General features: G+C 36.0%; 1 protein-coding gene across 2 annotated transcripts in view; it reads left to right on the forward strand.

The window, feature by feature from the left end:
• LOC150091601 (mucosa-associated lymphoid tissue lymphoma translocation protein 1-like) overlaps positions 1-26,814 on the forward strand; it is a 143,114-nt gene that overhangs the window by 26,959 nt on the left and 89,341 nt on the right. For both annotated transcript variants that reach the window (XM_090384838.1, XM_090384845.1), the window contains exons 4-6: positions 10,566-10,737; positions 15,858-15,973; positions 23,803-23,948. In XM_090384838.1, coding sequence (XP_090240964.1) covers positions 10,566-10,737; positions 15,858-15,973; positions 23,803-23,948 — 434 coding nt within the window. The remainder of the gene's footprint in view (positions 1-10,565; positions 10,738-15,857; positions 15,974-23,802; positions 23,949-26,814) is intronic.

Here is a 26,814-nt window from a genome sequence, read left to right on the forward strand (position 1 = left end):
ACCTTTCTGGGTTTATTGAAAGACTGCCTTATACCCCAGCATGTTAGGCTACAAGGGAAAGCAGTGCTCTTGATCTGATATTCGCAGTGACTCTTCATGCATTAAAAATCTGCAATTAAAAACTACTAGGTGACAGTGATCACAGTGTATTGATGTGGGACAGTAGTTACATCTTTACATAAAGATGTAACTACTATCAAGGGTAAAGAGAAGGGATTTTGCTTTGTAAAGATGACAACAATGTTTTTAACAAGGTCTTAGTTTTTAAAGCCTTTTCAGTGGGAATAACTGAAAATAATATCAACTGAAAATTCTAAATGGGACGCAATCAGGGTAAGTAATTGTAGAAGAAACCATGCTATTCATACCAATTAAGAGATACTGTTCAAGGTTTACACCTAAATGGATGCCAAATGAACTGATGAGACTAGTGACAGAAAAAAAAAAAATCATGGTATAATTATAAATTATCAGGGGACACAGAAACATACACCTGGAGCAATATGGCCTTAGTTGCTAATGCTCCTAAAAACCAAACAACAACAACAACAGAAACATACAGTAAGTACAAATTAGTCAGCAGTTAAATCACAAAGGGGGTTAGGCACGCTAAGGTAAATTATGAGAAGGCATTTAGCTAGGATTGCAAAGAAAAGGAACAATGAGTTCTTTGTTTATATTAACACTAAAAGGGAAGGAATGAGCTACATTGGTCTACTAGCTATGTCATTCATATCTAATGATTCTCTTCTAGTTGCTCACACTCATGAAGAAGTATTTAGGACTAAACATACATTCACTCATGAAGAAGTGTTTATGGATGGGCATACCAGAAATATATTAATATATAACTGAGACCTAAATGATTTTAGGACTGCTAATGAGATTCTGTCAATGATAACTAAGAGGAAAGTGGAAGAGAAATTGTTGAAGTGACAATAAATAAAGCACATCGGACTGGTTGAATCTGTACAATTGTATTAAAAGAAGTAGCAAAGAAGGTAAACCTTTCTCTGAGTTCAAGGATGCTCTCATTATGAGAGCATCCTTGAACTCAGAGGAGGTCCTTATGTACTGGAGATGTACAGATATCTCCAATTTACACAGGGGAGAATCAAAGGGTATGGTGAGTAATTACACCACTCTGCATGGTTTTCAATGTTTGTAAACTAATAGCTGTTTTTAACCCTAACATAATTTAAACCTGTTTTTAACTCAGTTTTATATCCTAATTTCAGAAATGTTATTTGTTTTTTTTCTATCACATACCATTTTTTCACAGATCACTTAAGTTGACGTTGTGAGTTGTATTATTGAATGTAATATGTTAGGAATAAATGCTGAGAATTTGTAAACTAAATTTCCACATTGTTGGCAACACTACCTTCAGTCAGTTGTTTCTTAGTCTTGAGAGCTCCATCCAGCAGTGTTCATCAGTTTGAGCTCCATTTATTTTTGAGGTTATCATGTCAAACTTTTGTTGAAAAGTGAGTAAAATGTCTTCACACAAGTGTTTGAACAATCTGAACTTATTTTGTTATATTTGTGGAATATAACAAAGTAAGTTCAGATTGTGGAAGTTATGTAGCCCTCAAGTAGAGGTAAGATATTACAGAATTCGTAAAAAAAAAAAATGTGTATTATGTATCTTTTTGAGTGAAACTCATGACCAAGATAAACAATGGACTCCACATAAAGTTTACCGAACCTCTGTTGAAGCATTGAGATTCTGGAAAAATGATAAAAAGAAGGCTATGCCATTTGCAACTCTCATGGTTTGGTGGAAGCCTACAAACCACTGTGATCACTTACTTTTGCTTAGTTAATGTTTAGGGATACAGTGCAAAGCGTAAGGGCATTGTGTATCCTAATATTCCATCTGCCATTAGACTAGTCCTACTTGGAGATAACCTGCCCTCCATTTATATTGGACAGCGTAGCAGCAAAGAGTGCTGAAAGTGAAGCTTCAGAAGATGAAACGGAAATCTACATGCCTGGTGACATCGAGTCCAGACCTCAACTGTTTTCACAGCATGAACTCAGTGATCTGGTTACAGATTTAAATTTACCAAAGGAATCTGCAGAACTCCTTGGTTCTGAAGATTCCTTTGATAAATTTAAATCTATTTTTGAATTAAGTCAAAACTCTTCCAGCACATAGGAGGACATTTTTCCTATAGTACAGACACAGAACGAGAACTAGTACCCTACTTTTCTGAGAATGATTCTGTGGTTTTTTGCAGTTATATAAATTACTTAATGAACTATTTAGGAATTAGTTACAATCCTACACAGTGGAGACTTTATTGATTGATCAAAGAGGAGTCTCAAAGGTGTGTTGCTCTACAATACAAATAAACATGGATCAATTTCAGTAGCTCACTCTGTGCATTTGAAAGAAACATATGAGAACTCGAAGTTGTTGACAAATATTAAATATGAAGAACATGGTTGGTTGATCTGTGCTGAATTTAGCGATATGCATATCACTTGAACACAAATCTGACACACAAAAAAGGCTTTCTTTCTGTGTGAGTGGGACAGTTGGGCAAGGAGTAAGCACTGGTATTTATTCTATTCTTTTATTCATCGATGTTGAATAAAATCTTCAAAGCAGAATTTAAAATAAAAATAAAAAACTAACATTTTTTGTAAAGTAATATTTCAGGCTTGTTTGCATATGCTTATTGTCCTAATATTAATAATAGCCATATTTTGCAAGGAAGCCACAGGCTTTTGCTGCACTGGCCAGGGTTAAAAAAAAAAAAAAAAATGAGTGTCCCTCCTCACATAGATAACTATCCAGTTGACCTTTGAATTTATTCAAACTGTCAGCCTTAACTTACCTGTGAAGGCAACCTGTTCCAGTAATCAATGACCAACAAACACGGTCTTCATTGTGTCCATCCATCTGCATTTAACGAGTCAATTCAAAATTGATGAATGTTCATGAAATTTTATGTTTAACTCTTTTATAAAGATTTGCTAACCTTCCAGAATTTTATTAAAATTGGAGAAACAAATCTAGCAATTCTTTTTTTCATACATATAACATAATAGGCTATCTATATATACCATATGTTGTAGCTAAAGCGCTGGATATTATGTTTGTTGCTGTGCAACAAACATAATATCCAGTGGTTGGTTTTTTGTCATTGATATATTGATATATGTTGACTAATTTTACAGCTGAAAGCTTGAAGTACTGTTGATTATCTATTAAGATTCTTAGCAAAGCTTATTATCTTAGTACTCACCTCTAGATCCGTATTGGTTAGGGTTAAATTTACATAAAGGAAAGTAAAAGTTTTCAATTATATTAATAGATTAGTTAATTTAAAAACATGTCTCTAGGAAGAGGGAGTGCACCACCTTTTTCCTGGTTGTCATTTATCAAATTATATGAAGGTTTTTCAACACGCAAACTTTCTTCATATAATTTTATAAATCAGGAAAACGGTGGTGCACCCCTCTTCCTAGAGACATGTTTTTAAATTAACTAATCTATTAATATAATTGAAATCTTTTACTCTCCTTTATGTAAATTTAACCCTAACCAATACGGATCTAGAGATGAGTACTAAGATAATAAGCTTTGCTAAGAATCTTAATATCTTGGTATATTTAATATCTTGGTTTTTTGTCATTGATAGAATGAATGGGTAATTCACAGAAACGTTCTCAGGTTATGGAAGCATATGAAAGTTGATATTTTGAGAAGCTTGTTTTTTTTTTTGTTAGTTTACTAAATACAGGTAGCCCCCGACTTTACAAGTTAATTCATTCATACCGCACGCTTGTTTGTTTGTTATTTGGTTTTTAGGAGCATTAGCAACTAAGGCCATATTGCTCCAGGGATATGCGGTGGTCATTCCCTGACCTTTCCGCACCCTCCGTATTTGGTGGGCATGGGCTCGAACCCCGATCTAATCAAGAAGCATGTGCTACGCACTGCTGCTCCTGCCCACTTGGCTACGGAGGTGCCCCGCATCCTTGTAAAGCAGGAATATTTTTCCCATAGACGTAATGTTAAAAACAGAGGTTACATTCTCAGCAATGAAATTTGACCATATTAATGTTAAATAAAGGTTAACAAAAGAATAGTTTATGCTTAAGCAATGATTTATTTATCCAAAGAAATGAAATCAGTCTTTAAAATCAAGCAGATTATAGTAATAAAGAAATTATTTATGTCATACAAATGTTAAAGAATGTTTATTCTTCATCGACTAAATGCAGACTTGATAGTTCTTCACTTATTGTTGGCTTGACACTCGGTTTGTTGGAAGCACAAGGAGTCTTCATTTTCTTCGGAAATGCTTTGAGTCATTTGTTTCCAAGACAGTCTTCTCCTTTCTTTATAAATTTCACGATAGCATGCATAAGCATTTTTTAAAATCTGTAGCTACTTTTCTAGTGCGCTTTAAATTTGAATCTTGTGACTCGAAAATCTCAATTACTTTTTCTTTGTTGAAAAGCTTCTTCAAGCCCCTTTTGAGAGTGAAAGAATGAACAGGAGTTTCAGCTGTTAAATCTTCTTCTTTCTCAGCTTCTTCACATTTTGCCATTTCAAGGAGGTCTTCTTTTTGAGCTCTCCATTGTGTGTTTGAAGCAGATCAGTGACATCAGTTGTAGAAACTTCAAGCTGCAGTTGGTTAGCAATATTAGCGACTGCTTCTGTTTCATTTTGTACGATCTCTGCTGATTCTTGAAATCCTTGAAATTTATCAATAAAATAATTACAGAGTTTATTCCAAACACCCTTCATGTTCTTCTCTGTAATTTTGTCCCAAGCTCGTTTTATTATTTTGATTTCATCTAAAATATGGAATTCTTTCCAAAATTCTTTAAGAGTTGGACCTCCCTCCTTATCTCTGCCTGAACAAATAAACACATGTACAGTGGTAATGTATTGTATAGCTACGCACGTGTTTTGAAATGCTGTATTTATTTATGCATGTTTAGCATTTATTTATTGCAAGTAATGGTTCATATTTTCAATTTTGTTAATACCTGATATTTAGAAAAACAGAATTCATAAAGCTGGAACTGCCTGTATATAAATCATGAATTATTACTATTTGCCTATTACATTATTCACAGCAGAAATGTGAAATACATGTTCTATTTGAATCGTTATTAAAACCCAAAAAGAAATAAGTAAATTATTACAAAACATTAATTTTATTACCTTGTGAGGTATGCACAGTGATATGAAAACAGTTACTTTTAAAAGTCCAAAGATGTAAAGTTAGGAGATTACAGTGGCCATTCCACTGCCCTCACCTTCGATCCATTGTTAAGGGAACTATTCATCCATCCGTTCTCTGATAGCTTCTTAAACATTACGCACAGGAAGAATTTACATCTGTTGGAGCGGGTGCAGAGGCACCTCCATAGTCAGGTGGGCAGGAGCAGCAGTGCGAAGCACACGCTTCTTGATTAGACCAGAGCCCGTGCCCACCAAATACGGAGGATGCGGAAAGGTCAGGGAATGACCACCGCATATCCCCGGAGCAATATGGCCTTAGTTGCTAATGCTCCAAATAACAAACAAACAAACAGCGGGTGCAGAAAAGGGTAACCAGATTGGTGAAAATAACAAAAGGGTGGTCTTACCTAGAAAGGCTCCAGTTCTGCGAATTGCAGCTACTGGAGACTAGGCACCAGCGGGGAGCTCTGATTGAGATGTTTAAGGCCTGAATGGATTGAGTAAGCTGAATGTGAATGCCATTCTTTCTCTTTCTGAGACTACAAAAGTGAACGGACATAAATTTCATTTGAGGAAGGATGGTTGCAGAATAGATATGCGGAAGTTTGCCTTCAGCCAGCGGGTGGCTGATTTTTGGACCATACTTCCATCTATTGTTGTAGAAGTGAATGGTTTGAATAAATACAAGGAAGAACTAGGCAAATTCTTGGAGGGTATGAATGGGCAAGGTGTGTAGGGGTTTTTTTTTTTTTTTTTTGGCTGATGTAAGCTATATAAGCTTGCTTACTTGCATCATTTGCCACTACTGCTAACTCCCACAGTGTACACTACTTAAGTTGTTTGAGTTTTATACACAACTTTCCTCAGAAAATAAATGCATTTAAGGGTATGTCTGCCAGGGGCAAAGGTTGATGACGTTGTAGAGCGGATATCATCTTTTAAGGGCACAAAAGGTGATAGAGTTGTTGTACACGTTGGCACTAATAATATCAAGAGTAGGAGACCGGCAGAATTACTTAACAAGTACAGGTCACTGTTGAAAAAAAGCCATGAATTAGTGTTGAATTTGAAAGTGTCTGCAATTCTGCCCAGACACAATAGGAGGGAGTATATGATGAGAGCCTTGTCGATCAATTCGGCCCCGGAAAGATTGTGCAAGGCTCAAGGGGTAGAATTTTTATTCAGCCTGGACTGTACTTGTTAACAGGAGAGAGAGACTGCTTCTACAGGGATGGGGTACACTTAAATAGAAAGGGTGCAAGAATATTTGCACCTAACACTGCCTCGATTGCTGATGCTATTGAGGCAGTGTTAGGTGGGTCGGAAAACTGCTAGCTTGGGGGACGGATACAAAGACTAATAGATTAACAGTAGCGACACCTCTGTAGCCAGGTGGGAAGGAGCAGCAGTGCATAGCACATGCTTCTTGATTAGACCGGGGTTCGAGCCTGTCACCACCAAATACGGAGGATGCGGAAAGGTCAGGGAATGACCACCACATATCCCGGAGCAATATGGCCTTAGTTGCTAATGCTCCTTAAAAAAAAACAAAAAAAAAAAAAACAAATAACAAATAAAAAAATAAAAATAAAAAAGTAGCCACTGGCAGAGGTGAAAGTGATTCTTGCACTGCTACTATTGGAATGAGCAGAAGCCTGAAAAACAAGATGCAGGAAATTTCAGAGACTGCTGGGAGTCATTGCGGTACAAGTAAACACATGGGTTGTGTTAGGGTAGCTAAGAATAGAAACAGGTGCATGTATACTTCTGTGTACACCAAAGCTAGGAGTTTGGTAAATAAATTCGATGAATTTGAGGTATTGCTCAAAGCATCAAAGGTGGATATTGTTGGGATATCAGAGACGTATCACACAGATATAAGGAATGCAGAACTGGAATTTGGGGAGTACAACGTCTACAGAAAGAATAGATAGGAAGGGAGGAGGGGTTATGCTATTAGTTAAGAAACACATAAAATCCAAGGAAGTGAAGCCAGTCGACATCGCTGGACAGTGCAGTGTCGAGTCAGTTTGGTGTGACATAAGCATTGGGAGTTCAAAATTGAGAGTAGGAGTGTGCTATAGGCCTAATGACTCTGAAGAGTATAATAAGAAACTGTACAGGCAAATAGAGTGGGCCAGTAAATCAGAGAATCTTATAATGGGGGATTTTAATTTCCCAGATATTGACTGGAATTTGTGGGTTAGTCACACACACACTAGCAAGGCTTTTGTGGATTTATTGGATGATTGTTTTCTACATCAGCATGTTCGGGAGGCAACTAGAGGGAGTAATACTCTTGATTTGATTATCAGTAGTGATTCTTCATGCATTAAGAATCTGCAGATAAAGGAACTACTAGGTGGCAGTGATCACAGTGTGCTGAAGTGGGATTTACTCAAAGAGGTAACTACCATCAGGGGTAAAGGTAAGGATTATTGCTTTCGTAAAGGCGACTACAGTGGTCTGAGACAGTATCTAGATTCTATACAGTGGGACCAACCGAAGATGTTACCAACAGCAAATTCAAAATGGGAAGCGTTCAAAGAACTTATCTTGGAAACTCTGGCAGTAAGCTAGAGAATCTTGTAATAACTGAGAATAAAGTGGAGGAGAAATTGTTGAAGATAAACACAAGAAAGGCACCTGGGGTGGATGGGATCTATCCAGTTATATTTAAGGAGGCAGAAAAGGAAGTAAGCAACCCCTTAGCCATAATTATGAGAGCTTCCTTGGACTCAGGGGAGGTACCCACAGACTGGAGATGTGCAAATGTGACCCCAATTCACAAAGGAGGATCAAAGGCCGACACAAGTAATTTTATAGACCTGTGAGTTTAACTTCTGTTCCAGGAAAATTAATGGAGGCACTGGTTAAAGAAGCACTGCAGGATCATCTAGACAAGACTTCAGTTATAGCTCGGACTTAGCACGGTTCTGTTAAGGGGAAGTCTTGCCTGACCAATTTGATTGGATACTATGATGCAGTCACAAAAGAACTGGATGCAGGGAATAACTTTGATATTATATACTTGGATCTTAGAAAGGCTTTTGATACTGTTGCACATGGAAGACTGCTGCAGAAATTGGAACAGTGTGGCATTGGAGGCAAATTGCTGCTATGGATAAAGGGGTGGTTGAGGGGGAGAATACAGAGAGTGGTAATCAATGGACACTGCTCATTGTGGACTAATGTTATTAGCGGAGTTCCTCAGGGTTCAGTGTTGGGTCCATTATTGTTTTCTGTATTTATAAATGATATTGATGATGGTATATCAAGCTTAATGTCCAAGTTTGCAGACGATACAAAGGTTGCCAGGGTTGTCAAGGACACTACTGACACTGCTGCTGCAACAGGATGTGGAAAGGTTGAGCAGATGGGCTGAGAGGTGGCAAATGAAGTTTAACATTGACAAATGTAAAGTACTACATATGGGAAACAGCAACCCCAGAGCAACGTATCAACTCTGTGGTACTACACTGACAGTGGTAGAGAATGAAAAGGACTTGGGGGTAATTGTGCAGGCAGATATGAAGTTCTCTGAGCAGTACAGACGGGCTGCAAGAGTAGCTCATGGTGTCTTGTAATGATGTACAGGAATTTTTCTAGCAGGAATAAGGAGGTGATTATTCGCTTGTATAAGGCAATGGTCAGGCCACACCTTGAGTACTACATACAGGTCTGGAGGCCTCATTTCAAGAAGGATGTAGAGCTGCTGGAACGAGTACAGAGAATGGAAACAAGATTAGTGAATGGAACAAAGGGATACTCTTATGAAGAAAGGCTTAAGTTTTGCAAATTACAGTGTCTGGAGATAAGGCACCAGCGAGGTGATCTGATAGAGGTGTATAAAGCCTTGGATGGTTTGGGCATGCTCAATGCTGATGGGATTCTTCCTCTTGCTCAGAATAATCACCTGAGAGGGCATAAATTCAAATTGAGGAAAGACAGATGTAGGATAGACGTGCGGAAATTTGCATTTAGCCAGCGGGTAGTTGGTTGGTGGAATAGACTTCCATCCTTTGTCGTGGAAGTTGATAGCCTAAATAAATTTAAGGCTTAGCTGGACAGGTATTTCGAATGAACGGAGGGGTGAAGTGGAAGTGGGTTTTTTTTTTTTTGGCTGATGCTGCATAAGCATGCTTTCTTGCATCATATGCCTCTACTAATGCTAATGCTAAAATATGTGGTCTACAAGTGTATGCTTTGTAGACCATATCAGAAGTTAACAGTACTTCATAATTGGAATTTTATTCATGGAAGTTGGTTATGAATTATATCCAGTTGCAATATCTGTTATACTATATCAAGTTGAATTTGATACTAAAAAAAAAAAAAAAAAAAAGGTAGCATGCTAGATACCTACATGGCTTTTACATGTGTTTCATGTGTTCAACAGCAAAAAGTCCATTTTGAATTTTTATCCATCATTACAGCTTTTGATTTGTTTAAAATTAATGCTGATGAGACACCTATTCCACATTCCAGTCTGAACGAAAATTCTAGATTAATGAATTTAATCTAGAATTTTTAGGACAACAAGAGGCTGAGAAGAAGCCCCCAGAAAAGATGGAGAGAGCAGATTAGGGAAGATGTGGAAATGAAGGGAATTGGGTGAGAGAGAGAGAGAATGACAGAAGGTAAGATTTGGGAAGATAGAAAAAGATTGGAAGGCTTTGATTCATCTGACCCAATCCTAGGTTGGAACAACGAGGAAGATACAGAATGAGTTTAGTATGAGTCAATTTTTTAAATTTGTGTGGAGATGATCATCTCCTGACATTGGCTGAAAGTAAACATATAATTAATAGTAATTGTCTGCTTTATAATCAAAAGTGATTATAATCACTTTTAATTATCAAACAGGATTTTGATTGATTACAATCAGTCATGACAGAAATACAATAATTACTATATTTCTGTCATGATATTAAGTTTCTCCCTTAATGCCATCAAAATATTATGTACCCTTGAAATTCTTGATTTTTAAAATGAATGTTGATTTTCCTGAAAATCTGATGTCTGCAATTTGACTGTTATTTCTAATAATGAGATCATTTGACAGAATTTTACTGGATGGGGACTTGCAAATCATTATATCCAGTTTTCTGTGCTGTATGTTTGCATAGTCTGGACATTCACTGCTTTCGGATATTCAGTGATTCAGTATTAAGTGAAAGTTCAATTTGATGTAAACCTTGTTTGTACAAATTGATGTAAATTTGTACAAACAAATACTGTTTTGCTGTAATTTTATTCATGTTAGCCACAATCTTGTTTTATGCTCATTTATTTGAGAAAAGTTCTTCAACTGTGTATAAGGGATAATGAAGAAAATTTACCACTCTTTCAGAACCTTTAAACATTATAGAACATCCAAAATCAGATGTAGAGGTAGGAGTTGCTTCTCGACTAGTTTTGACATGCCATGCCGAAGGATATCCAAAACCATCCTATCAGTGGTTTAAAGATGATGAAGAGCTCATTACTCAGCAGAGTTCAGATTTGGTGATTTACCCAGTCAGGTATAAGAAATATTTTACTTCAACAGATATAAGTTTCTTTCCATGTTTTGCATTTCAGAGTTCTTATAGTGCTATGTAGATATTGATTTGTCATTTTTGTGTTTTTCCATTTACATCAAAGTTAGTTTCATATGTTTTATGTGAATGGCAGTTAAAGGCAAATGCCCTTTAACTGCCATTGTTTTAGTTTTTTGATATTAAGATTTTTAGATTTTATTTTTGGCAATTACAATTTTTGTAAATTTTATTTTTTTTATTTTTTATTATCATATATTATTATTTGATCATCAGCATTGTATTTATAGAAGTTATTTTTTTCATTAAGTTGAATACTTGGATTCATCATTCATTCATTCTCCATAGCTGAGTGGTCAGGAGCGGGAGTGCAGTAGCACACGCTCCTTGAGTAGACCAGGGTTCAAGCCCCTGATTGCTAAATATGGTCGATCTGCCATCCCGCACTGGACCAGCGTGGCAGATTATGGTCTATTTCCCTCAGCATGAATTGTTGAGGAGGCTTCCATCCTGCAGTGGGTTGATAATGGCTGCAGTTTACCTTTCTCTTTTTTTTTTTTTTTTTTTTTTCCCATTCTGATGACTTCATATATGTACATGGTGTTTCATAAGTCTGGAACATTAGGGATCAAATATGTTCAGTATGTGCACCATTCACAGGAACACAATGAGGCAACATTTTTTTCAGTGCAGAACAACATATATAGTTTGAGACGTGATGTTACTGCATGCAATGACAGTCCATTCTTAAACATGCTTGACATTACACAGTATACACCTTGGCTATGAGATGGTCCCACAGGTAAAAGTCCATAGGTGTAAAGATCAGGGGATTGCCAAGGCCATTCCACTGATCCTCACTTTTGGAGAGAACCATTCATTCAGCCATTTTATGATTGAATGTCTATAATGAGCAGGTGCACCACATTGATATTTGTCTTTCTTAATATTTTCCCCCTCACTGGAAAAACTTTATTCTGCAACAGTTAGGGATGCTATTTGCATTAAATTTGTTTCTCACATTTTCTGATTATTGCCAGAAAAGAAAAAAAAAAAAATTTTAAAATACAGTAATTTTCAACCATTCATCAAGGAATAAAAATACACGGATTATCCAATAAATTCTGTTATCTTTTGTTTGTTTGCTTGCATTTCACTCCTTTAATTGCCTTTTTTATCTTTTTTTAATAGTTGGATATCCTCATGGATCACTGGTAAAAATTCATTACTGTGACAATGCAGTATCAATTACGGGAAAGGGCAGCTGGCTTTTTGTATGTAAAATAGCCCCAATTGAATTAAGTCTATATTAGTTTGGAGATTTTTTAAACAGCCCAAGTTATGCAGTCTAATACACCACTTTGCTGTTACCTATGAGTGCATTGGGTTGCAGAAATTTGCCTTGAAACATGGTCATAGCAAGGTGAACCATTTACAATGAAAGGAACCTTCACCATAATCCAACAGTATATGTTACCAGAAGTCATCAAGAAAAGGCCATAGGCGGGCAGGAGAATGAACAGGATGGCAGATAAAATTCAGTAATTTAAACTGTTGAAACTATTCGAACTATTAAAATTTCATTAAAAAATGACTGTCAGCCTGTTTTGTTTCGATAGACAGGTGGGTGGAGTAACACTGGAGTGGTATCACATAACTGAATTTACAAAAAAAAAAAAAAAAATGTATTTTATCAAACCCGAATTTTAGGTCCAGGTTTCAGGAATATGTGGTTCCATACTGTATTTTGCAAACTTGTATACATTACATACCTTTTTGACTTTCACTCCACATGAGTTTTAATACTAATACTCTTTGTTATTGACTCTTGATTATATGGAATAGGGAAGGAGACGGGTGGCCAGTATAATGTAAATTTAAAATAAAACACACTGTATTCCATGAAGTATAGTGAGTTCACTACTTATCACTCAATTTGAAGAGGTCAGGGTTCAATTCCATTGGAGACTGAAAGTATATTTTCAAGCGTCTCCAGCTTCTTGATTGAAGGAGCCTTTAAGGACATTTGATGCTGTAAACTATTCTCAGGCAGAAGAGTAGAGTTTCTCATGAGTTATTCAAGTTTTGATTTCAGCCCTAACAAAATGTAAATCTGCTTCTGAATATACACTTGTAACACATAATACACACAAAGTTTGCTTGTAGGATCATCTGGCACATATGAATAGAGTAGTCAATGTACAATGTACCAAGGAAACCCTAGACAGCTATGCATTCAAAACACACTATAGTTATACTGTAATTGAGATTTTTATGTGAGACGCTAATGCTAGACATTTTTATGTGAGGCATAAAAATGTCTAGCATTAGCGCATTTTTTACGGTAAAAATTTGCTACAGTAATTTTTATAAAAAAATGATATGTTGTTGAAAAGAAAAATACACCCCATTTAACGCATGTGAAAACATATCAAAACATTTTTCCAAGTAATGTTATAAAGTATTTTAATTTTACTGTTTTATTGTTACTTGAAGTTACTTAGTTCTGTTGTCATCATTATAGTTAATCCATATACCAGATAACCTGCCCGCAGAAAATTCAGTTAACTATATAACAGACATAACATTCAAATAGGATTAAGTTAGTAAATGGCTAATTCACTACAAACTATTCAAAATTATCAGTTAACAGTACTTAATACTTATGAATACTCTTCAGGGTTTAACAAATTAATATAGCTATAATATATGATATAATATATTATATCCACTAATCACTTATATTATATATAAGTGATTGGCAGAAGCCAGTGCTATTAGTGCTATAAATTATTATTGTAAATAGTGGTGAGGGCCATTTTTCTTATGTAGGGTTGAACAAACTAAGTTAGTTTGCTAACTTAGTTTGTTAGTACACTAACTAAGTTAGTGCACTGATTTAGTGCACTAACATCAAGAAAACTCATGGCAAAGGTGCCTCCTCAATATGAGATCAATGCAATTAGTAGCATATTTGTTTGCTCAGTGCTATATAAGAAAAATGTCTTTGGACACCTCTTGCAGTAATTATATTGTATTGTATTATATTAAGTCTATGTATGTGACTACATACAGAAAGAGGCTATGCCTGACAACGTACATATCACAAATAACCTCTTTCTGTATGTAGTTGTCAGAAAACTGGGTTTGCTACTTGGTGCATTGATCTCATGTTGTGGAGGAACTTTGCCATAAGATGCCCTGGTACATTATGCTTAAAAAAAAGCACAGCTCTAATAGAAGGCACTATTACTTTTTATTTAAAGTGTATGTCACTACCCAGGCCCTGGTTTACGTTTGAAGTTAATGTGGTCGAACTTGTCACTTCATTTTAGTTCCAGGTTGACAAGTTTTCCCATACCTTGGTTTCGACTCTTATTGGTGTCTCATCAGTGGGCAGGTAGACATTGTGAAGACCTGAACAACCCAGTGACACGATATATCCTCAATCTGTGAGATGGTGCAGTAAGTGAAGTAGACATAAATTCAATCTATGAAAGCTAGAAAGGTCATTGTATATGTCTAGTACAACCTCTTTCTGTATGTAGCTGTGAGAGTGAGACAACTGGATTTACTACTTAGTGCATCAATTTCATGTGGTGGAGGAACTTTGCCATGTGTTGCTTTGTATTACACTACTTCACTGGAAGAGAATATATATATTTTATTATTATTATTATTTTTTTAATATTTAATTTATTCTACCTCATTTATTGCATCTTTTCACATATTGTGGATATATCTTGTCACTGGGTTGTTTGGGTCTTCACAATGCATATCTGCCTACCAAAGAGTCAAAAAAAAAAAAAAAAAAAAAATCAGGTCTGTACTGGCATATACCTTAAATAAAAAGAAATATATTTCTTCATGGTGCAGTGCATTTTATTTAGAATAATGGAATATCAAAGCAACTCATGACAAAGCACTTCTCAAATATATGATAAATGCATTAAGTATCAAACAGTTTTCTCACAGCTACATACAGAAAGAAGGTATGCCTGAAATGTACAATGACTTTTTGTAGCTTGAGACTTTGTCCTGAATTCAATTTCTCTCTGTACATTAAAAAAGTTTTCCTCCTGGTGATATTTGACCTTGAGAATGCCACGTCGTGGAGTAGCCAATGGGAGAAGAGGGATGCGGGTAACGTGGTACAAGTGGGTGGGGCAGTTACATCACTACAAATGCCCAGGTAAATAATTACATGGGTATTTCCTGATTAGATATCGATCAGTGTGTTTTGAGAGGTGTTTGGGAATCAGTAACATTGATTTGCTAACGTAGTAATTAACACAATGCTGCGACCTAGATTGGCAATTTTCGATTCAAAGAGAAAACAATGCAATCAGGAGTTTGCACAGAAATATAGGGAGAAACATGCCAAAAGGTTATGAACTAATCAGAGAATAAGTTCAATGACAGTGGAGCGAGTGAAAAATCAACGCACAGGAAGCGGGTAGCTAATGTGGATGAAGAACAGGCCGAAACTCAGTGAACCATTAAACCGCTGAGATGTAATGTATGATCTTCACAAGATCCTTATAACGAAGAAACCACTGAAGTAAAATATTTGGATTTAGGTAATATTGTAGACGAATGTCAACATTGTGGCGGATTATTTTTTCACAGAGAACTCAGAAGAGCCGCACATTCATGTTGTTGTCACAGAGGGAAGGTATGTTTGCCGACAGCAGATACCTATCCAGACAAAGACTTTGTTGTTTGACAACACAGAAAAAGGGAGGCACTTCCGAGAAAATGTTTGAGTCAACAACAATCTTTACTCCTTCACATCTTTTATGCTGAAAACACGGACTTTCAAGATGGTGGTGGCCCTTATATGATGCGAATACAAGACGGTGCCATGGTGAAAGGAACAACGAGTTTAATGCCTGTTAGAGACGTTCCACGATTCAGCCAAATCTACATTTATGATGACAGAGAAGCATTGATGGAACAAAGCGAGTGCAGCAAGCAGGGGGGGAGACCCCTAGTATTATATTATAATAATAATTTACAGTGCTGTCTTCATTTACTAATTTATATATTAAACAATTAATAAATATGGTTGATACCAAATATTTAAATATTTATTTGTCATTTAGTATAAAGGATGCAGGGAATTACATCTGTCGTGTTTTTAATTGGAATCGTGTTACTGGAGAGCCATTTGTACTTTTTTCAACGTGGGCAAATGTTAGGGTTTTACATCGTACCTCAGGTGAGTAAGTACAGAAAAGGTTTATTATAATTATTAAAATAATTATTAATTATTACAAATTTATATATGTTTCAATTTTTTTCCCCCCTTGATAAATAAATTTTTGTGCGTAGGTACTGATTTGAAAGTTGAAAAATGAGTGGCAAACAGTGAATGGACATTGACTGGTTGCCGCTCATTTTTCAACTATTTTAGAAGAGAGGGAATTTACATTGCTATTTCTGAAGAGTAATACCGATGGAAGTATCTTTAGAAAGAGCATATAAGAGAAACTGTGAATATCTATGAAACAGAGAGTGAAAAGACCTTTTAACAGACTGGCCATTAATTAACTGATTGATCACTTTTGAATGGACACTAGAAGATTGGGAGAAGTTTGCATGCACCATCCCATAAATTGGTAACAGTATCTATGCAGGGTTCTATTTTTGTAGATATGATTTTAGATTTTGTACAGAGTGGGTAGTTGTTTAGAAGAAAAGTAGTATCAAGATGAAGTGAAAATGGGAGTTTTTTTTTTTTTTTTTTTTTTTTTTTATACCAAGTAAGCAGTATTTGTGATGTGCTTGTACCAAGAGAGAGAGATTAAAAGCCAATCCCAAGTAGAGATGTGATCATGTCTAGAAATGTGTATATCATCAGAGATAAACATAGGAGCAGTAGACTGTATTTAGTAGCAGTAATCATGGCATGTGATGCAAGAAAGCAAGTGTATGAGCTTATGTAGCATTAGCAAAAAAAAAAATAAATTCACACAACCATTCCCTCTAAATGTTAGCATTAGCATTAGTACAGGCATATGATGCAAGAAAGCAAGCTTATGCAGCATCAGCCAAAAAAAAAAAAAAAACCCCACTTCATCCCTCCGTTCATTTGAAATACCTGTCCAGCTAAGCCTTAAATTTATTTAGGATATCAACTTCCACGACAAGGGATGGGAGTCTTTTCCACCAACCAACTACGTGCTGGCTAAAGGCAAATTTCCACACGTCTATCCTACATCTGTCTTTCCTCAATTTGAATTTATGCCCTCTCAGGTGATTATTCTGAGCAAGAGGAAAAATCCCATCAGCATTGAGCATGCTCAAACCATTCAAGGCTTTATACACCTCTGTCAGATCACCTCGCTGGTGCCTAGTCTCCAGACACTGTAATTTGCAAAACTTAAGCCTTTCTTCATAAGAGTACCCCTTTGTTCCATTCACTAATCTTGTTGCCCTTCTCTGTACTCATTCCAGCAGCTCTACATCCTTCTTGAAATGAGGCCTCCAGACATGTATACAGTACTCAAGGTGTGACCTGACCATTGCCTTATACAAGGGAATAATCACCTCCTTATCCCTGCTAGAAAAATTCCTGTATATCATTGACAAGACACCATGCAGCCTGTCTTGTACAAGACATTCTTGCTCAGCCTGTCTGTACTGCTCAGAGAACTTCATATCGGCCTGCACAATTACCCCCAGGTCCTTTTCACTCTCTACCACTGTCAGTGTAGTACCACAGAGTTAATACATTGCTCTGGGGTTGCTGTTTCCCATATGTAGTACTTTACATTTGTCAATGTTAAACTTCATTTGCCACCTCTCAGCCCATCTGCTCAACCTTTCCAGATCCTGTTCCAGCAGCATAGTGCCAGTAGTGTCCTTGACAACCCTGGCAACCTTTGTATCGTCTGCAAACTTGGACATTAAGCTTAATATACCATCATCAATATCATTTATAAATACAGAAAACAATAATGGACCCAACACTGAACAATGAGGAACTCCACTAATAACATTAGTCCACGATGAGCAGTGTCCATTGATTACCACTCTCTGTATTCTCCCCCTCAACCACCCCTTTATCCATAGCAGCAATTTGCCTCCAATGCCACACTGCTCTAATTTGTGCAGCAGTCTTCCATGTGCAACAGTATCAAAAGCCTTTCTAAGATCCAAGTATATAATATCAAAGTTATTCCCTGCATCCAGTTCATGTTTGTCCAGTTCCTCTTTAAATTTATTTAGTCTATCAACTTTCACAACAACAGATGGAAGTTTGTTCGAGCAATTAACCACCCGCTGGCTAAAGGCAAATTCCGCACATTTATTCTACAGCTGTCTTTCTTCAATTTGAATTAATGCCCCCTTAGGTTCGTAATCTGAACAAGTGGAAGAATCCCATTAGAATTCAACGTGCTCAATCCACTCTAGGACTTATACACCTCGGTCAGATCACCTCGCAGGTGCCTAGTCTTCAGCCGCTGCAATTTGCAGAACTTAAGCCTCTCTTGGTAAGAGGATCCCTTCATTCCCCTCACCAATCTTGTCCTTCTCTGTACACACTCAAGCAAATCTACATCCTTCCTAAAATTTTATGAGAATAAGACAGGACTGAGTTTTGGAGGGATTGAAATTAACTAAGTTTTCTTTGTCCCATTGCAGAAGTGTATTTGCTAATGGGAGGATGTGATTTACCAAGGTCGTCAATACAAGAATTAAAAGAAAAGTCGGATGTTAGTAAGCCGAGCTTCGGATTGCAAACACTTGCCATTCCTAAGCCAAGAAGGGATTTGTGTGTAGTTTCTCTTACAATAAGAAAGATAATATTTATCTTTTGCTGAGAATATAATAGAACCAACCAGGTGGACGTATAGAAGGACAGAAGGTGTGGCCAGTAGCTTTGGCAAAAGATCAGAATGCTCAACTATCTTTTGGACAAGAAGCAAGTTTTTCTATCCTTAGCCTATTCAAAATCAAGTTTGGATTGATTAGTAACTGTTTTATTAATTGTTGCAAGCTTCAGTGTAGGCAGAAAATGAAGCTGGAGATTTGAATACAAGCCAATTCCAATATGCTACTTTTGATGTTGAACAGTTTTATATTTTGATGTTGTCCTTTATCTAAACCTCGGTTTAGATAAAGGGATACCTCTAGAATTCTGTTATCTAAACCTCAGTGTAGATAAAGGACAGAATTTTAGGGGGGACTGTGAAATAAAGGATTTCAACTCCACATGAATAATTTCATGGATGCAATCTGAGCAAACATTAGGATCAGAATATTTAAAAATTGAACAAAGTAAAAGAGGAATAGAAATCACACAAATCATTGCATTTTGCATTTGTATAATGCCAAATAACACGTTTGAGAATAGCCATGTGAGAGAGAGAGAGAGATTCTACTGTAGCTTCTTTCTCCCATGGCTCTTTTTCAGACAGATTCTCTCTCTAGTAGGCATCCAGGTCAGAATAATTCAGATGCCCCCCAGCAGTTACCGTTCAGTCTAGTGGGCTATCTTACAGCCGTTCTGCAAAAACCATTTTAAAACTGTATCCTCAAAATGGAAGCAATATTGGATTTCACCATGTTGCCCATCATCTTATCATTCTCAAAAAATGTAATTTATACTGCATAATAGAAGAGATGGGGATTGCTGTAGTTTTGCTCTGGGGGTCAGAGCAAAACCATTTGCTCTGACCCCAGAGTCACCATTTGCCTCTAGTAAGCAAGTTATGGTATTGCACCAGGTAAAGAGTCATCTACCATCTAGTGTTGCCTGGTGACACAGAGAGTTGGCCATACTTGTGTGTGATGTTGACATCACGCCTGGTTTGTCACCTCCAGTATGCTAGATGCAATGTTTTAGATCACACACACATAGTATATCCATGGTTACTAATAGTCCCACCATCGTGAAGGTGAAAGCTGAGAATTTGGTTGCTGCAAAACAACTAAATTTCATTGAAATTTGGTCCACTTGACTCAAAAGTAGGACCCAAATATCCGAATTTTAAGACTCTTGATATTGAGAGTCTGAAACTCTGCTACCTGGGAGGTTTAGATTCCCAGGTAGTAAGTCCTAGCTGTCATGCCTGGAAGAATGTCTGTGACGAGCATCAGGGACTATCATTCATTAACTATAGTTGGAATTTAATCACTTTCTTTATGTCATAGATTGCAATTAAACAGATATAGCATGTCACGGAACCCAAATGAAGGCATAGAATAAAATAGTAATGAACAACTCTAAACGTAATGTAGGAGTTGAAGGGCAATCTTTTACATAATATAAATAGTATAAAAGTTAGAACACTTCCCTGTGTGGATATCAAAGTAAAAATATTTATTATTTATTGAATGACAGTACCACTCTTAAAGATGCAGGGCCAAATAATAGAAAATCAGTAGAATACTGAAATAGAACAATTAAAAAAAAAAAGTAAGAAAGTAGGCAAGGGAGAAGATTTCCAGATGACTAATACACAGCCAACTGAACCAAGCCCTATTCTTTCAATCTCCCTGTCATCCTATGTAGATCACATAGATGGTTTACATAGGCCAACAATAGGAAATGTGCCTCTTGTAGAAATGCAGGCTTTCTGATGTCATGTTAAAGCCATTGACTGTAACTTACATCCATTTTTATATCTTCCTATATTATATCCTGTTGATAAGTTGCATCCTAATCTGAATACAAAGTTAACCAACTGGCAACTTATTTATTTTCCCTCTAATTCCTGCATTGCTCTTAATAAATTTCCTCCTACCATACCAAACACATCCCATTCAATGTCTCCTTTTTTTTCAACAGCTGTCCTTAAATCCTGTTTTCCACCACTATTAACTTCTGTTTTGCATTTCAGGGGAAATTAACTTTCTAACCTTTTAACCTTTTCCCACTAGAATTTTTTAATTATCATTTTACCTAGAAATTTGCTCTTTTCTAGGCAATTCCTAAGCAGAGTATACCGTATTTCCCCATGTATAAGACGCACCTTTTTCCGAAAAATTTGGGGTCTAAAAACTGGGTGTGTCTTATACAGTGGTTGTAGATTTTTTTTTACTTGCATTTCCCACTTTTTCGTGCTTGTTGTCTTTGCGCTCATTGTTTCACACTTGTTACATGTATATTAGGTTACGTTTTGCCACATTCTTCCCAGAAATGGCTCAGAAAAGATTTTCGTACAGTGCTGAATTCAAGTTAAAAGTGATCCAGTTTGCAAAAGTGAATGGAAATCATGTTGCTGAACGTAAGTTTGGTCCTCCTCCAACTGAGAAAACAATCCGAGACTGGCTACGGGAAGAAGAAACTCTACTGAAAATGCCACGGCAGAAGAAGGCCATTAGAGGCAAGTCAGCAAAATGCCCTGATTTAGAGAGGGAATTTAAGATATGGATTGAGGAGCAAAGGACAATTGGAATTCCTGTGTCCACAAAGATGGTTCAGCATGAGGCAAGAAGGTTTAAAATGAAAAAGAAGAAAAAAGAAGTTAAAAAAGATGAAAAAGAAGTTACTGATTTGAAAGGAGGACATAATTGGTGCTTCAGGTTCATGAAACGGAATGGACTAAGCATGCGTACACGCACCAGACTTGCCCAAAAGATGCCTGAAGGCTATGAGCAAAAGGTCCTTGAATTTCATCGTTTTGTCATTCAATGTCGGAAGACACATCAGTTTCAGTTGGGACAGATCGCAAATATGGACAAAGTCCCCCTTCAATTTGATGTCCCAAGTAACAGAACTGTTGGCAAGAAGGGGGTGAAAACTGTAACTGTGAAGACAAGTGGACATGAAAAGAGCCATTATACAGTTGTTCTAGCTTTTTGTGCCAACGGAACCAAGCTGCCTCCTATGCTGATTTTCAAACGCAAAACAATGCCAAAAGAAGACATTCCTCGAGGAGTGATTGTCCACGTTCATGACAAGGGTTGGATGGATCAGGATGGGATGAAGATCTGGTTTGAGAAAGTTTGGAGCAGGGGTTCTTACGCAAACCTGCCCAATTTGTGTTTGATCAGTTCAGGGCACACATAACAAAAAATACAAAGAAGATTGCTGCAGAGCAAAAAACAAAACTTGCCGTCATACCTGGAGGCTTGACATCCCAGCTCCAACCACTTGATGTTAGCATTAACAAACCCTTCAAAGCTGCCATGAGAGACGAATGGAACCAATGGATGAAGTCTTCTGGGGACAATTTGACACCAGCAGGAAGAGTGAAGAAACCAACTATAGGAGAAGTTTGTACCTGGGTGAAAAGATCCTGTGATAATAATATCAAGATTGAGATCATTGTCGAGTCATTTAAGAAGTGTGGCATTTCAAATGCCATAGGTGGAACTGAGGACAAGGCAATATATGAAGACAGTGATTCGTCATCAGACACTGATGAGGACAAGCTAATGGATCGGAGTTTTGACAGTGATGAGTTGTATGAATTTTATGATGAATAAAACTTGAGTTCAATAACTTTATGTAATACATTTTTTTTTCAAATTTCGGGCCCCAAAATTAAGGTGTGTCTTATACATGGGGAAATACGGTAAATCTCTGCCTTCCCGTTAATTGTCCTATTACTCTTAACTGAAACTCTTTCCAAGCAATAGAAAAATCAATTAAATGCTAGCTGTCTCAAAATCTTTCCTCTGATTAACTGTGAACAAAAGGGATTCCATTATTGTTAAACCACATAGGATTTCTCAGTTTATATCACCCATTCCATATAGAGGAACTTTTACCACTAGGAATATCCCATTCTGTAAAGCAGTGATTAGACTACATCTTGAATACTGCCTACACATCTGTAATCCTTCATTTCAGGAAGGATATAACTGTTGGAAGTGGCATAGAGAAGCATAATATTAGTTGGGGACACAAAAGGGTATTCTTACCAAGAAGGATTTTAGTTCTATAAATTATAACATCTGGAAACTATGCACCTGCATGGAGACATAATTGATTTAAATCTTTAAAAGGGTTAAGTAAACTTAGTGTTAATGGCAGCTTTATTGTTTCTCAGTAGAGACATAAATGTAAACTGAAAAGGACAGTTGCAAACTTTTGCAAAAGTTGCAAGAAGTTTGCTTTTGCACAGAGACTGATTGTTGGAATAAATATCTATCTACCTAAAGTTGTGGAGATAAAGTCTGAATAAGTTTATAAGGTTTGGACAAATTATTAGAAGGTATATGCAAATGGAGTGAGCTGGTGTGTTTTTTTTTTTTTTTTTTTTTTGCAATGTTTATATAAAGCTTGCTTCCTTGCATCATTTTGGCAGTACTAATACTAAAAATATTAAATAATTCCTTATAAAAAATTTATTCTGAAATTTTTTATTGGTGAAAATACAATATTATTTCCTGTCCATGGAACCATATGAAGTAGCCTTTCTCCAAGCATCAAAGAAAGCTAAATAAAGGGGATTATGTTGGGTGTAGATGCCTATAACTTTGATTTTTTTTTTTTGTTATTCCAAAAAAAAAAAAAAAAAAATGGAAGCTTTACAGAGCAGAAAGTTGTTTGGAAGCCATCATTCAGCAGCAGTTTTTCCATTATGTAAAATATCTTTGCAATAGCAGCCATTGATGAATACAAAAAATGGATTCTTGTATATAGAAGAGAGGAGAACATATCAGAAAGTAGTGCAATCCTCTGTAGTAATCTCTTACAATAAAAATTAACAATCATTACTTTCTGGCTACACCTTGGAAATGAATGTGAAAAGCATGGTATATACCTATAAATAATGGGGGGGGGATACTTTTATTTTTTGTTATCTCAGAAGTTATAAAAACAAGATGTAAAACCAGACTCTAAACTGTAAAACAAAAAGCAGGTTATTGTTCTTTCATTTACATGTAATAATTTCCATCTGATGAATAAGAAACAAAGGCTATATTATTTAATGCTTTTAAGAGATTATTAATTGTATATTTATTCATTTAATTAAATTTATTTATTGGCCTTCAATTATATATAATCTTAGTTCTTATAAATATCAACACTTATCAGATGCATTTATTGATATTAAGTTTTCCTAATTTCAACTTTTAATACTACAGCTTATCCTACTTTGCCAGAAGGAAAAACTAATGAAGGCCAAAGTTCTCATTGTGAATCCTTAGAGTCATCTCATGAAATGTTTAATGAAAATTCACTACAGCCATATGGAGAATTATCAACAGAATACTGCTTTTCAGATTCAGAGGTTAGTATTTTATATTCTTTTTTAAGTCATCACAGAAATTATCTCTGTATATAAACACAAACTCTTATCAGGAATTTGGGTTTATGAACAGTGGTAATTTCTGTTACATTTACAGTCTTGGATACAGATATCTCAGCTATTTTGTGCTTGTATATTATGTTTTATTTTGGAAAAAATCTTATGGGTAACATACCCATTCAAAGGTAAGTGAAGAAAACTTAAGATGCTATGGGCACATAGAAGGAATAGTAGAAGGGAGAGCAGCCAAACAAATATTTGAAAAAATGAATAATAGGCCCATAGGCAGACCAAGAGTTGGGTAGATAAATAGTGTCAAGTTAGCATTAGAAAAAGATGATTTACTCTGCTAGAGATAAAAGTCTAATAGGAAATAAAATATGAAAGAAAATAGTTAATGGAAAGCTGATCGCCCAGGACTAATTTGTACTACCATAGCAATCTGTACACTCACTGGGTACAAAACTTCATTCATTGCACGAAATTTCTGTATGGCTAGGGTCATCTTCATCAAGATCCTATACTAAGTAGGATTATTAGTGCTTTTAATTCCTTCTTATTGAACTTTTTGATATCTTGTGTGCCAGAAGGTATCTGAGTCAGCATTTGTGGTTTTAGAATGACTTTCTATAGATTATCACTATTTGCTCCATTGTAATTGTTCCTTGTATCTTTTGAAAGATCTACCATGCTACCCATATCAGATGTTTTTATTATTTTATAAATTGTAGATCTTGAGGTTGCTGGAATAAATTAGCCTTCACCCATTCCTGCAATGCAACTTTTTTTACATTGTCGTGTTGTGCATATAACTTCACTATTTGTGAAGTTCTGTGTATCCTTTCCTCAATACAGCATTTTTTTCATTATTCCAAGAAAATTTTACTCATAAAAAAAACAGACATTAAAGTATCTGTGAGGACAAAAAATGAAGCATCTCATGACTTGTGGCCCACTTCATATAATAGAAGGGTGAAAAAAGGGTGGTCAGGAGTGCGAGTCCTGAACCATGGTCCATTAGTCCTTGAATCCCGGACCCGGATTCAAGCCAGTGAATACGATTAATGTTTGTATTGATTGATTGATTTATTGTAAACTCCACTGACCTGGTGGTTATGCCAGAGTATAAACAAGAACATTTTTTTATGATAATTTAAAAAAAAAAATCATAAATCTATACTGAGATAATTTGCAGGTGTTTAATAGGGAGAGTATTTGTTGTATTCAGTGAATGCTCTTTCTTGTTAACTCTATTTAAAACAGTTACAAGGGAAAAGGCAATTTATTTTCAACATTATCAGTTAGTAAATCAAGTAGTTATAATTCTTGATGAAACAAGTGTTTTTTCCATGAAGAGAGTCATTGCTGTTGTCTTCCCTAATCTGGCAGTCTTCTGTAGTTATCTTTTGGAGATTCTGTCCAACCTTGTAGATTCTGTAGCCAACCTTGGAGATTCTGTCTTAATTATGTCATGTGCATTTTTGCAATTGATGCAGTAACTTGGGGAGGAAGTCTATTTAAAAGATGCAGTGCAGAAAAAGATTTTTTTATGATATTATTCCAGTTTGAAGAAACAAAATATCTTTAAAACACTGTTTTGTTTTTTTTTTTCCTCACTGCCACACCACCAAAATCATTCTTAGAATAGTAATGCTAGCTGACCATTAACTTTAATAATTAGTATGTAGGGATTAATTTATAATTCCATACTTGCCAACTTTCAGAAATCAAAAACTAGAAGATTTTTAATAGAGATCCAGCTTTAGCAAGTATGCTTTAAAACTGCATTCTGGCACTGTCTGAATGGCATTCCCAGACTTCTCTTCCAAATTGATGATGACTAATAACTCTACTATAAAGGTGCTCAGCTCTAGACTACTTTAGGAAAAGAAACTCTAAATATACTATGAAACTAATATGGCAAATTACAGTTATACTTGGAAAGGTGCAATTCTGCTCTGTGAGTACTAAGATATCCTAGCATTGGAAATAAAATGAAATTATAAAAGAAAGAAACAAACAAAGTAACACCATTCACCCTCAGCAGTTCGAATGCATAACTCCCCACCTAAGGAGGCTTGGCGCCTCCGTAGCCAGGTGGGAAGGAACAGTAGTGCGTAGCACACGCTTCTTGATTAGACTGGGATTCAAGCCCGTCACCACCAAATACGGAGGATGCAGAAAGGTCAGGGAATGACCACTGCATATCCCGGAGCAATATGGCCTTAGTTGCTAATGCTCCTAAAAAAAAAAACCAAACCTAAGGAGGCTCACTCACACCCACTAAAGAAGAGTGCCACTTCCACCATAAATGAATTAAAAATTGTGTTTCATGCTGTCATGAAATACAATTTTGTTTTTATTTTTTATTTATTTATTTTTTTTAACAAGTTCTCATTAAATAAATGAAATGCTTATATCCTTAAACTAAACTGACCTCCTTTTAACAACAATAATGATATAACACAAAAAAACTGTCCAATAACTGGTAACAATGATAGTGCACTAAACCATGGTCATTAGTGCTACTTGCAAAAATCTGAGTGCTGAACTTAGGTGTTAAAGGTTAAACCTTCATTACAAAAAATCAAATCCATAAATGTTACCTATAAAAATACGTGATATACGAAGTTCAGATACATTTTTTCACTTGACATTGTAAATTTAAACTTTTATTGGCACATGGTCAATATATTTAGGCTAAACAGGAGCAGAGCCACCCAAAATACATACACAGATAAGACTTTTAAGTGCATATTGTTAAATTCAGTAAGTCTATAACTGAAAAAAAACATATATGCATATTTGAAGAGTAATAAATAGACATATCTGAAACGCAGAAGAAAAC

This window comes from Mastigoproctus giganteus, chromosome 1 (assembly GCF_048544385.1).
Source record: "Mastigoproctus giganteus isolate SK-2022 chromosome 1, ASM4854438v1, whole genome shotgun sequence".
Taxonomy (NCBI): Eukaryota; Metazoa; Arthropoda; class Arachnida; order Uropygi; family Thelyphonidae; genus Mastigoproctus; species Mastigoproctus giganteus.